This window comes from Grammomys surdaster, unplaced genomic scaffold (genome assembly GCF_004785775.1).
Source record: "Grammomys surdaster isolate TR1022 unplaced genomic scaffold, NIH_TR_1.0 126133, whole genome shotgun sequence".
NCBI classification, from domain to species: domain Eukaryota; kingdom Metazoa; phylum Chordata; class Mammalia; order Rodentia; family Muridae; genus Grammomys; species Grammomys surdaster.
Window position 1 is genome coordinate 5701399 of NW_021620941.1, and position 13156 is coordinate 5714554.

General features: G+C 52.6%; 2 protein-coding genes across 6 annotated transcripts in view; one reads left to right on the forward strand and one right to left on the reverse strand.

Annotated features, from left to right (window-relative positions):
- The first annotated feature begins 2585 nt into the window (after nt 1–2585).
- On the forward strand, nt 2586–9902 carry Cel (carboxyl ester lipase). Its single transcript, XM_028757089.1, has 11 exons — nt 2586–2661; nt 4522–4672; nt 4767–4889; nt 5125–5322; nt 5872–6002; nt 6145–6252; nt 6401–6518; nt 7689–7875; nt 8023–8226; nt 8809–9006; nt 9303–9902. Exons 1-11 carry the CDS (start codon nt 2596–2598, stop codon nt 9649–9651), a joined length of 1833 nt encoding a protein of 610 aa, XP_028612922.1. The 5' UTR covers nt 2586–2595; the 3' UTR covers nt 9652–9902.
- Nucleotides 9903–11503: 1601 nt separating this feature from the next.
- Nucleotides 11504–13156, reverse strand: part of Ralgds (ral guanine nucleotide dissociation stimulator) — a 39616-nt gene continuing 37963 nt past the window's right edge. For all 5 annotated transcript variants that reach the window (XM_028756995.1, XM_028756994.1, XM_028756993.1 and 2 more), the window contains exon 18: nt 11504–12482. In XM_028756995.1, coding sequence (XP_028612828.1) covers nt 12307–12482 — 176 coding nt within the window. In that variant the 3' untranslated portion in view covers nt 11504–12306. The remainder of the gene's footprint in view (nt 12483–13156) is intronic.

Consider the following 13156-nt stretch of genomic DNA (forward strand, 5'->3'; position numbering starts at 1 on the left):
CAAGAAGTGGAACAGTTAGGATTTATTATAAGCAGTTGGCTCACAGTTAAGGTACAAGTCCACAGCCTTCAGGGCATGGTATAGGGTGGAGATTCAGCGAAGGGCTGCAGTCAAATGCAACCTGCTGCCTGCATAATCCCACCCCTACCTCTGCTGCCTACCTTGTCTCAGCCCTGCAACAGGCTGGGCATGAAGCACCCCTGCCTGGAGGTGGGTCAGCACCCACCAACTTAAACAGAATCTCATCAGACAACAGCCTTATAGAAACATCCATGATACTTGACCAAATGTTTTAGAGGTCGTTGTTGGGTGGTTTTGTTTCTTTTGGGACAGGCTCTCTCTATGTATCTGTCCTGGAACTCACTGTGTGGATCAGGCTAATGTTGAACTCATTAAGATCCTCCTGCCTCTGCTTCCTGAGTGCTGGGATTAAAGATGTGTACCACTATGTCCACTTTGGCCGAATAACTGGGTACCATATTAGTCAAGTTAATGCATGAAGTTGATCACAATCCTTAACATGATTCCCAGTAATTCCCAGTCCTTTCCAGTGCCCCCATCCCGGCCTCTGAAGGCACCTGCACTCATGTGTACATACTCCAGAGACATACATGTACACATAATTTAAAATAACAAACCATTGAAGTATATATGTTTAACAGTTGATAAATTAGACAAAGTACATGACAATGTTGTAAGACGACTTAGGGTCATTTAAGCCTCTGCTCTTTGTCCTTGGGTTGGGTTCTACAGGCTGGTGTCTGCAGGGAACTCTGCACACAGGCTGCTCACTGACCCACACTGGGTCCACTACATCCTTTAAACTGTCTTCAGGGAACTACAGACCCTGCCCTTGCCACGCTAAGCACTCTGGCAGCAGCAGGCCTGGCCTAGGTTGTGGTGGCAGTTCTGCTTTATGTGTTTTCAAGGTTGGTGGGTTTTGTTTTTTAGGAAAATTTTTTTCTCTTGAACCCATTTACCTGCCCCTCCCCAAACCCAACCCCTTTTAAAATTACTTACCTATGTCCTGGTGTGTTTGCATTGGTGAGGTTAGTTTTCTTTGTGGTCCCTCTATCAATCTGCTTTGATGCCTTCAGCCCAGCCTTTAAAGAGATTGTGGGCTCTGAGCATCCAGCTATGGCCCTGGAATCACACAAATTTATCCAATGTCAGCAGCAGCCAGCACTACTGGGCTGTGTGACAGAGATGTGTCCTTGTGAGTGTGTCAGTGTAGAGAGTCACTCTAGTGCTGGGGAGGGGACACAGGGGTTCCCGTCCTTGATCAGTGTCACTGGGCGCCTGAGACAGTCTCCGAGCTGGGTACAGAGAGGCCTCTTCTGTGCCCTAGGCCACCTGCCAGGGTCAAGCCAGCACTCCCCAATACAAAACTGCCTTCAGAATCAGAATCAGAATCAACCCAACATGTGTTTCCTGCTTGCTACCCCACCTCTGCTGTGTCCCAGCTTCTTCTTGCCCCGACTGCTCATCTGCACACCTACTGTGTACCATGGAGACCTGCACACTGGATTGGGCAGAGCACACAGACACACTAGTGGATGTAGATGTATACCCCGCCCCCATGCTCTCGCACAAGTGGAGCTATAATCTGAGCTAGGGACTTGGGCTCCCAGAGGGGAGGGGCTACTGGCCTGGGAAGACTGGCCATTCCTGACCGGCTGTTGTGCCCTGTGGGTGTCTGTCATAAAAAGCTGTTTGTTCCAAGGCAGCTGAGCACCTTAAAAGGAGCCTCTTCAGACCTGGTTTATGATCTAACACCAGGATACCCTTTTCCTGGTAGCTGAGGCACACATCCCTAGGATGGTGGCCTACTCTCTGATGACCTCTTACTGGCCTTTGCCTCCAGGCCCAGTACGTTCCCCCTCTCTCCCTCCCTCCCTCATTCTGTGCCTCTGTCCCTTCCAGGCTTTGTCTCTTTCTGCCTGGGTGTGTCTGGTATTCCCAGGGAGCCCCATCCACCCGTAGTGAGGCACAGATGTGAAACAATACCCTTTCTCTGAAGATGTCACCAAGTCCTGGTGAGCCATGCCAGGTTTTGCTCAGGGAGCTCCCCTTCCATCTGTGCCACTATGTCCCCACTCTGCCTCCTGCACCCAGCTCAGCCTGCACTACCCCATACCTTAGTGCATTACTTGGGCTCTCTGAGTTACCAAGAATAAACCACATCAGTACCCAGTAGCATGCACCCACCTCTGGCTCAGGAGTCCTTCATAGATTCCCCACTAAGGTAAGGGGCGTTCGGTACCTCAACATGAAGCCCACCCATTTTTCTGAAGGTGACACTAACTGAACCCTGATGGGACAATGCAGAGCACCTGGCATCCAGTCTGAGTTGGCTCTGAGAGGCACCCCCTCCATAACATCCATACCACCTGCCTCTGCTCCCAGGTGGGCAGTAACCCACACAGGTGCACTGTAGGCACCACTCCGGGTGCTCAGGGCCAGCCTGACCTGGGAAAAAAGGACCATCCCACACCTGCAGGTCTGTATATGTGTTATGCACACACATGACCTTGGCCCCAGCTCCATAAATAGTGGAAAAGAGGAGAGAAGGCTGCCTAGAGGCAGATACTCACCATGAGGCACCTGGAGGTTCTGTTTCTTGGCCTCACCTGCTGCTTGGCAGCAGCTTGTGCTGCAAAGGTAAGCCAGAGCCCTACAGGGGACTACTGCCTTCTCTCATTCAATAAGATCTGGGAACTGGGACAGAGCCTGGAGGATAGGGGACAGAAAGAGCACAGAAAGGGATGGAGTGAGAGGCCAGTGAGCCCAATAGCACTCCAAGCTCTGGTCCTGCCTGAGACACCCAGTTTGTCTTGGTCACATGAAGCCCAGTGCGGCATGCAAAATTGCACTGGAATCTCAGACCAGGAGCAGTTTTATGTAAGGATGACCCATGCACTATTTGAAACAGTGTACTAAAAAGCCCACTATTGCTCGTGGTTTCAGGTATGCCTAAGTCTGGCAAGCCTCCCCACAGACCCTGGCTTTTTATTTTCTAAAAGGGGTACCCCCCAAGAGCGAAGCAGCTTGCCTGATATTACACAGCAACCACATCCTGTTCTCAAACAGGGATCTGAAGCGTCTGTTCCAAATGAGGGCTCTGCCTTCCAAGGTACCCTCCTGAGAAGGAGTGAGAGCCACCTGCTGTGTGCAAGGCTCTCCTCTGAGTGCCCTGAGGAGACTGCACCAGCTCTTCTAGGGTACCTGTAACATCTGCCCTTTAACCATCCTTCTCGGAAGTGTGAGGCCGAGTCACAGAAAGCTCAACAGATGCAAGAAGATAGCATAGGTCCCTGGACAGGGGCCCCAGCAAAACTCTCCAGCTGTTAGTTCTCCAGCCCTTGTCTTGTTTTCTTGGGCCCTGGAGACCATCCTCCCTCTCCTGGAGCCTGGAAGTTGTAGTTCTGGTCCGGGGCTCCTGCCATGGGAAGGAAGTTGTTTTCTTTCTTGGAAGAGATTTTTAGGGTATTAGAAGGACCTGAACTGCCACCCTACTGCTCCAGCACACATCCATCCTGCCACTGGCCAGGATCACTGCATCTGGCTCAACGTGAGACACTCAAGTCAACCACTACCGCACAGACACACTTCTGAGAAGTGGCCACACACACACACACACACACCTACTCCTAAGCTGGCTTTCTGACTCCTCCCAGTAACCAAGAATCTTAGATGACCCAATGCTCTGTATCTCCCTGGCTCCTCTCTTCAGTTTCCTTACCCAGTATAGTAGGGGGTCCATGGCCTGGACTTAAAGGGCTGCTGGGATACCAGCTTGGGCCTGAAGCTACAGGCCACCTACTTCCCCCTACCTGAAACCTTGCACAGAGGAGAAGCAGGAGGCCATACTATCACCACTGCCAAGTAAGTAGAGCTGGTCCTGTGTGTGCCCTGGACTGATGCAGGTAGGATAGGAGGGGACGTGCACTGCACAGAGGTTAGACAGCCTTGTCTCAACAGAACAACTTCTGGTGGGAAAGCCCTTGTACTTCAGTTTGCAGGGACAGTGGACAGATGAGTACCTGACTCCAGGCCTCTGTTTGAGGCTGGACACCAAACAGCAGTATTAATTGGCCCTGTGAAGACCTGGACATGGGGCCACCAGTTCCATGCCCATCTAGGAAGGCAGTGGGGAGAGGTGAGAGAAGGAGAGAGATATCTCAGAAACTTATGGCTACGTTAGAAACATTCTGGAAGTACTGAGCATCCACCACTGTCTGTAGTTAGACAGGCCTTCCCTCTGACAGCCATCAAGCCTTAGGGGAAGGCACTGTGGCCCACCTTACCTATGGGGAATTGAGGCCCCAGGTCTTAGCCAAGATCTAGACTGTCACTGCAGCTCAGCAGATGTGGGCCGAAGCGGCCTCAGATAGCTGAAGGAGGATGTGCCAGGGTCTGGGAGGAAAGGGAATCAGCCCCTCCAGCACTTGGCGGAGGACCTGCTAGCACCCTGGAGCCCTCTCAGTCAGCGACTCTGACACTGTCCTGTCTCACTTGCAGTTGGGTGCTGTGTACACAGAAGGTGGTTTCGTGGAGGGCGTCAACAAGAAGCTCAGTCTCTTGGGTGGTGACTCTGTTGACATCTTCAAGGGCATCCCCTTTGCTACTGCCAAGACCCTGGAGAATCCTCAGCATCACCCTGGCTGGCAAGGTGGGTGCTGGGTGCTGAATGCTAGGTGCTGGGTGCTGGGTTCTGGGCTTGCCCTGGCTGGTTGTCTTTACACCTTGCCCTTCTCTCACTGTAGGGACGCTGAAGGCTACAGACTTCAAGAAACGATGCCTACAGGCCACCATTACCCAGGACAACACCTATGGGCAAGAAGACTGCCTCTACCTCAATATCTGGGTCCCCCAGGGCAGGAAGCAAGGTCTGGATCCCAGTTTCCCGAAAGATCCGACCCTACCCCCACCCCAGAGCTCCAATCCCTGTTCTGGGTTCCATTTGGTGCTGCCAAGCTCAACAGCCCTGAAATCAGCACTGAGCTGAGGGGGTGCCCACTGCTGATCCTCACAGCCCTGGCTGAGCACCTGCTCCAACAGGGTTACTGAGCTGGCTGGGGAGAGGACCTGTTGGTGTCTGACATCCCCATCTGCCCCTTTCAGTGTCCCACAACCTGCCTGTGATGGTCTGGATCTATGGAGGTGCCTTCCTAATGGGGTCTGGCCATGGAGCCAATTTTCTCAAAAACTACCTGTATGACGGGGAGGAGATTGCCACTCGGGGCAATGTCATTGTGGTCACCTTCAACTACCGTGTCGGACCCTTGGGTTTCCTTAGCACCGGGGATGCTAACCTTCCAGGTATGTTGGAGCCTCTGATTATGAGAGCGAGAATAGTGAATGTGCAGAACTCTGTGAACTCTGAGCCCAGCAGAGAGAGGCTTCAGAAGCTTCTAACCTGATAGCTAGGTGAAGGCCCAGAACCTTCTTTACAGAGTTGGGGTACTGAAGCTAAACTGTGCGACGTGGAGCCTAAGGCAGTCACCAGGAAATGAGAGAGGCCAAGAGACAAACAGAATGGCAGAGGTTCAACTTGAGTCCTAGAGACCAGTAGGAAAGCCGAGGTAGAGTCAGGTAGACATAGATGTCAAAGGAAAGACAGACATAGGAGAAAACGTGCAGGAGGGAGTCAGGCCAAGCCACAGGGGGCTGTACCTCCCACCCCTCCTACCCCTCCCTCCGCTGCTACTCCACTTTTAGCTCAGCTTCCTGGAGATCCGTGATTTGCCTTCCTGGGGACTGGTTTCTTCCTGTTCAGGCTGACTCTGTGTAATCCCTAGGTCACTAATCTCTAAGCTCTTCCAGCTCTAGCTGAGGGCCTCCTGCTGAAGGCTCTCCCCTGACCCTCAGGTAACTTCGGCCTTCGTGATCAGCACATGGCTATCGCCTGGGTAAAGAGGAACATTGCAGCCTTTGGGGGGGACCCTGATAACATCACCATCTTCGGGGAATCTGCTGGAGGTGCCAGTGTCTCTCTGCAGGTCTGGGGCCCTCTGGTGTGGAGGGTCTGACCCCAAGATTGGGGAGGAAGCCAGTGGGGCCTAGGATAATGGTCAGAGCAGGGTATGACTGGGAGCCCTGGGCCCAGGTACAGCCTGTTGACAGAACTTCTGGGTGTTGCAGACCCTCTCCCCATACAACAAGGGCCTCATTCGGCGAGCCATCAGTCAGAGTGGTGTGGCACTGAGTCCCTGGGCCATCCAGAGGAACCCACTTTTCTGGGCCAAAACGGTGAGCACAGCAGGAGTAGGCAGGGTGCGAACCTTTCCCATTCCCTGCTGTCCCGGACCTCCATGCTGCCCTAGACCGTTTGTTTGCCCTTAGTCGTTCCAAACCTCACCACTGGCCTCTCTAACCTCCTGCCTCTGCCTTTCCCTAGATTGCTAAGAAGGTGGGATGCCCCACAGAGGATACTGGCAAGATGGCTGGGTGTCTGAAGATCACAGATCCTCGGGCCTTGACACTGGCCTACAAGTTGCCCTTGAAAAGACAGGAGTGTGAGTGGTGCTTCTGGGTGGGAGGCATGGAGGCATGGAAAGACATATTCCGGTACTCCAGAGACTTTTAAGAAGCCATACATGGCCAAGTGCACTTTAATCCCAGCACTCAGGAGGCAGAAGCAGGCAGATCTCTGTGGGTTCAAAGCTTGCCTGGTCTACACAGTGAGGCCAGCCAGAGCTACATAGTAAGACTGTCTTTAAGAAAGAAAGAAAGAGGGGGAAGGAAGGAAAGGAGGGAGGGAGGGAGGGAAAGAAGGAAGAAGGCAGGAAGAGAGGGAGGGAGGGAGGGAGGGAGGGAGGGAGGAAGGGAAGAAAAGAAACCAAACATGAATCCCAAACAGCAGAAACTCCTACATACAGGTTCAGGGAGATGCGTGGACCCAGACCCAGGGCCACCATGCTGGACGGTGACTCTTAAGCTTCTTTGTAAATATGGCAATCATTTGTAAATTTCCAAATACCTCCTGTGGAACTGCTCCCAGCAAACAGGAAGAACCAGCCTGCTAGCCTAGGACATAGGACTTTTTCCTTTGCTTACCCTTCCAAAGCAAATCTAGCAGTCTGAGTGTTTGCACCTTCCGTCTTTATTCTTCCCGTGGCATAGATCAACCCACATCCTGTGCTTGACAGGCAGATGCTCTCCCTCTGAGCAGCTCTGCCACTCAAACACACTATTTTATTTGGAGAGCCACTGAAGAAAGCCTGGCTGTGCTGGGCTCAGGCAAAGTCAGGGTCTCTGTCTGCTGAGCTAGCACAGGCCGGTTGGCAAGCCTGGAGGACAGGTAGGCCTCACCCATGGCGGCCAGCAAGCCACCTTGTCCCTGGTATAGGTTTAACAAGACAAGAAGGAGTGGACAGGACACTCAAGCAGGACAGACAGCCGTGGTCTGTGGAGCTGTGGGCTCTCCACGTGATCATGAGACAAAAGGAATGCTTTTTTCTGGCATACCCAGAAGGGTGCCAATGACATCTACCAGGTTATGCTAGGGGCACTACTCAGCATCCCACACACAGGACAGTCACCCTTATCACTAGCTGACTGTAACCAAAGGTCCCTGGGGCTGGGGCCTGGTCAGAAAAGGAAAGATGTCAAGTCTAGTACAAAAGGCCAAGAGGAGGAAGAGACAGGCTCTGGAAGGTGTAAGAGCTGTCGGCTCTCCCACCCAGACCCCATTGTGCACTACCTGGCCTTCACCCCCGTCATCGATGGTGACTTCATTCCTGATGATCCCATCAACCTGTACAACAACACTGCTGACATTGACTACTTAGCGGGGATTAACAACATGGATGGCCACCTATTTGCTACCATTGATGTGCCTGCCATTGACAAGACCAAACAGGATGTCACAGAGTGAGTGGGGGCAGGGAGGGAAGGGAGGATGGGGGAGGGGAGGGGGAGGGCAGGATGAAAGGGAGGGAGGGAGGTTGGTACCATGTTGGTGTGACCGCAGGCAGACACCACCAGGAGAGTTCAGTATGTTTCATCATCCCCATGCAGGGAGGACCTCTACAGGCTAGTCAGTGGACACACTGTTACCAAGGGGCTTAAGGGTGCCCAAGCCACCTTTGACATCTACACTGAGTCCTGGGCCCAGGATCCGTCCCAGGAGAACATGAAGAAGACAGTGGTGGCCTTTGAGACTGACATACTCTTCCTGATCCCCACGGAGATGGCTCTGGCCCAGCACAGAGCCCATGCCAAGTGAGGTTCTGGGAAGAGGTTGGCTGGGGAGGGTCATGAGAGGCCTGCCTAGACCTCTTGGCTAACTAAACAATGAGCACATCCCTGAGCTTCGCTTTAGTCACGGTTAAACGTGTAACAGAAGCATGTGCCTTGTCTAATCATGTGAGAAATAAGAGTTAGGTGGAAAAAAAAAATGCTCCTTGACCCTGGATTATGGGAAGAAGGAGGCTTCTGGATATTGTAGGGTGGAAACACAAACATTGAATATGGGCTATGGCGATTCTTTCTCTTATTATTAAGAACTTCAGTTCAGAGCTGGGAGTGGTGGCACACACTTTTAATCCCAGCACTTAGAAGGCAGATCTCTGTGAGTTTAAGGCCAGTCTGGTCTACATAATAAGTTCAAGGCCAGCCAAGGGTACATAAAAAAGACCGTCTTACACAAACCAACCAACCAACCAACCAACCAACCAACCAACCCTAGTTTTTTGGTGAGTCTTGGGAGGTCCCCCCAGGCCCTGCTCTGTTCTTCCTGGCCTCTCTCCAGGGCCTACCTCCCAAGGAAGCCGCCTACCCACCCAGCTGCCTTTATTCCCTCAGGAACGCCAAGACCTATTCTTACCTGTTTTCTCACCCTTCACGGATGCCTGTCTACCCAAAATGGATGGGGGCAGACCACGCTGATGACCTCCAGTATGTCTTTGGAAAGCCCTTCGCCACTCCACTGGGCTACCGGCCCCAAGACAGGACTGTCTCCAAGGCCATGATCGCCTACTGGACCAATTTTGCCAGGAGTGGGTAAGATGTGTGGTGGAGGCCGGGACCAAGGGCAGCAGACTTGAGGTCTCCTCTGTCACTGAGGCCAGGCAGGCCTGTTCTCTCACTTGGGCAAAGTTCTTATCCTTAAGCCTTGGTAGCTAGTTTGCACATGAGCAGAAATGCTGCTGACCCAGCCCCAGGGCCAAGCATGCACTCACTATGACTGAGCCTCGAAAAGTTGGGTTGGATGGCCAAGCTGTCTGTGCAGCGCTGTCTGGGAGCGCAGGCCTCCAGTCTCTTTGCAGGCACCCCCTCAGTCTCTTCTCACTCTGCAGGGACCCCAACATGGGCAACTCACCTGTGCCCACACACTGGTACCCGTATACCTTGGAGAATGGCAACTACCTGGACATCACTAAGACGATAACCAGCGCTTCCATAAAAGAGCACCTGAGGGAAAAGTTCCTGAAGTACTGGGCTGTGACATTCGAGGTGCTGCCCACAGTGACTGGTGACCAGGACACCCTCACTCCCCCTGAGGATGACTCAGAAGTTGCCCCTGTCCCACCTACAGATGACTCTCAGACAGCACCAGTGCCCCCGACAGGCGACTCTCAGGATGCCCCTGTCCCCTCAACGGGTGACTCTGTGGAGACTCAGATGCCTGCCGTCATTGGCTTCTAAAGTCTTATAAGCCGGGGCTGGAGAGATGGTTCAGGAGCTAAGAGCACTTATTGTTCTTCTGAAGGTCCTGTGTTCAATTCCCAGCACCTACATGGCTGCTCACAACTGTCTGATTCTGTCTACTGGTGTGCAGATGTACATGCAGACAAAGAACCCATAAACATAAAATACATACATAAATAAAGTCTTACAAGCCTTAGTCCCAGGGTCCTCCTCTTATTGCCTCTCCTTCAATAAAGCCTCAGCCCTCACCACCTGGTATTTGGTCTTTGCTCCTGAAACAGCCAGGAGGAAGGAGAGATACCCTGTCAATGGTGACAGGCACTTGGCCCCTCCCCTCCAATCCCCAGGCTGCAGAAGTCAAAGGACTATCTTTGGGGGTGGGGCAGTAGCAGTGTAGTAGGGAGGGAGGGAGAGGCTCTTTCAGGCAAGAAGCAGCACCCTGGGATCCTGAAAGATCTCATCCATCAGGAGCATCCTCCAGCATGGCCAGCATGTGTGGCAGAGAGGCAGGGCCATCTGAGGCACAGGCAGCCATAGGAAGCTGGAACCTACTTCATAAGCCACAAGAGTGCTAACCTACTGCTTTAAGCAGTGCACTCTGGCTTTCCCAGGCATGGTGCAGCAGGGGATGGAACCCTAACAAGGTTATCTGGAGTGTCTTAGGAAAGCGGTTGGCCAGTGTCCTACATGTCTGAGGTAATCCTCCTCCTTAGACTTTTACAGAGAACTTTGAAGCCTACTTGTCCCTAAACTGTGACCAAATTCTCCACAGATGTGGGACAGCTTTCTCTTGGTCAGGAAACCATCCTTGCAAGAGGCTTTTGGAACCTAGATCTTGCAGTATTGTCCACACTGGTCTTGAACACTCGGCTCAAGGACTCTTCTGCCACCAGCTGTGTAGCCCTGGCTGTCCTGGAACTCACTCTGTAGACCAGGCTGGCCTCAAACTCAGAAATTCGCCTGCCTCTGCCTCCCAAGTGCTAGGATTAAAGGCGTGTGCCACCACCGCCCAGCCAGACAGTGCTCTTAACCACTGAGCCATCTCTCCAGACCCCAAACCCTCTTTCTAAAAATTACATGTAGTTACTTATTTATGAACATGTGGTGTGCATGATCATGACATTTACAGAAATTGGATTTATCACCACCATGTCGGTCCCAGGGAGCAGACTTGGGTTGTCGGGCTTAGTAATGTGTTCTTCTACCTGCTGAGCCATCTTGCTGGCCTTACAACCTTCCATTTCTTTCTTTTTAAATATTTTTAAGTTCTATCTCATCTACCTACCTACCTACCTACCACTTATCTATCTACCTATCACCTACCTACCTCCTACCTATCTGCTATCCATCTGTCTACTGTATGTGTATGAATGTGGGATACATGTAAAGTACTCCAGTGTCTGAGGAGCCAGATCGCTGTGAGCGGCCTGGTGTGGGTGCTGGGAACTGAACCCAGGTCCTCTCCAGGAACCTTGCGTCTGGGCTCTGCTCTCCACACACTTCCTGACACCTCCCCAGACGTATGTGCTCTTAGCTGTAGAGCCCTCTCTCCAGCCCCCACCCACTCCCCAATCTCCCATCTCGATGGAGACTGAACCTTGGAGTCTGACATCAGCCATTCTCCTCAGGAGAACCCTCGGAGTGCTGAGAAGCTATAGCACAGAGCACATCAGCCGTTTAACTAGTGTGCTGCACATGAGGGTGTGTGTGCTCCTTCAGCATGCCTGGGAAGGGCAGCTGCCTCTTCTATGCCTGCATGAAATCAACTGAGAATCCTCATGAAAGAGTCAGAAAACCTGCTAGTAAGTAGCAAGGAAATAAAGAGAATAAAATCACGGTGAGCAGGCCATAGTAGAAACGGGATTTTTATATAATATTCAAGTCTAGCATTTTCTATTTACAACAAATAAATATTGCCCCACCCCAATCAGTAAACTTTTTACGTTTTATACAAATATCCAGTCGTCCTCCTCCTCCTCCCCACAAACCTCCCATTGCGTCCTCTTGTGCAGCCCGGGATGCAGCGGTGGTGAATGGCACTTTCCATGGTATGGGATTCAATACCAACAGGGCAGTCCATGAGGGGGCTCCTCTCTCTGATCCAAGGGAGGGCTTGGGCTCGTGATGACGAGACTCCCTCAACTCTGTAGGCCCTGACGGTGGAATCTTTGGTGCAGCCTGAGAAAGGCTAGAGTGTGGGAGGAAAGGCTGGGGCCTCCATAAAGGTCCCGGGCCAGTGCCTGTGGGCACAAGGAGAGAATGCAGTCAGCAGCCCTGCTGGGTGTGTGGGTGTTCTGGAGCATCCGGGAGCATGGGTGGCAGTGATCTGCACCTGGGGAGGTGTCAGGAAAGTGTGGTGGACAGTGTCCAGGGCAGGCAAGGTTCCATGCCCAGTTGGCAGCACTCCTTGGCAAAAGTCAGCTAGTCCTCTGGTTCCAGAGAGCAGAAGGCACCTAAGGCGGCGAGTGGTCCCTGGAGGCCAGGTCAGCCTGTCAGTGGCAGGTGTCAATCCCGGCAGCAGGAGAGGTTCAGGGTCAAAGTGGAGTCTTAGGGTAGCCTGGGCTGGCAGGTGGGCAGAGGTACCTGTGTGGCCTGGGCCACTCTAGTCTGTAAGTGCTTAGTCCCCAGTCAGCCAGGCCCTGGGAGACGTCCTTAGAAGATGCCTTTGGCAATCCTGAGTCCCTTCTGCTTCATACGAGGGAGGGTGGAGCTGGCTCCATGTTTGATTTTAGCCCCCTTAGTGAAAGTCCGCTTCTTTAGGATAAAGTCATAGTTGGCGGTAGAGTTCATGGCATAGAACACGTTGGCGTTTTCTGGAATCTTCAGCTCTGGAGGGAGAGGGACAGGGAGTGGTGCTTATGTGGCTGAGATGCCCCCACCACTAGAGAGCCTCCTCCCGGCCAGGCCACATCAGGGTCACACGAGTCCTCCAATCCAGCTCCAACAAAAACCTTTCCTGTGACCCCATTAGAGCAAGATGAGAGCCTAAGGAAGTCTCCCCAAACCACCCTTACGGCTGTCTCTGCTGGTTGGGACTTCCTGGAATCCACACTGCCTTCCTCCATGCTCCCCTGCTACTCACAGAGGCTGCAAGGACCAGCACAGGGCTGACCCTTCCTCTGGGTTCCATCTCCACTAGTCACCTCTGTCCATCATTACCAAGCTGGACTTGCTGCTCCTGTTGACCCTGGGTCTGACTCTAGTTCCCGAGCCTCTGTAGGCCTGCTTTCTGGAAAGGGGGCAGTCCCCTGACCCTGTCTATATAACCAAAACAGTGTAAGAAGCTGAGAGAAGGTTTGCAATGTAACATCTACATATCCTGGGAGTTATTGCAGATGGGAAAATGGTGGGATGGGGGTGTTCAGCTCACATCAGCAGTGTCTGTGATGACAACGTGCATGGGTGGCCTCTGTGGTGATGTCTCTCTCTAGCATTAACCTGCTGGCCAGAGCCTTCTTTTGGGGAAAAGGACATAGGCACAGAGCCCCTGAAATTCTCCAAG

Coding starts and splice junctions, on each gene's coding strand:
- Cel (XM_028757089.1), top strand. CDS start 2,596: ATGAGGCACCTGGAGGTTCTGTTTCTTGGCCTCACCTGCTGCTTGGCA. Junction 2,662..4,521: donor CAGCAGCTTGTGCTGCAAAG/GTAAGCCAGAGC, acceptor TCTCACTTGCAG/TTGGGTGCTGTGTACACAGA. Junction 5,323..5,871: donor CGGGGATGCTAACCTTCCAG/GTATGTTGGAGC, acceptor CCTGACCCTCAG/GTAACTTCGGCCTTCGTGAT.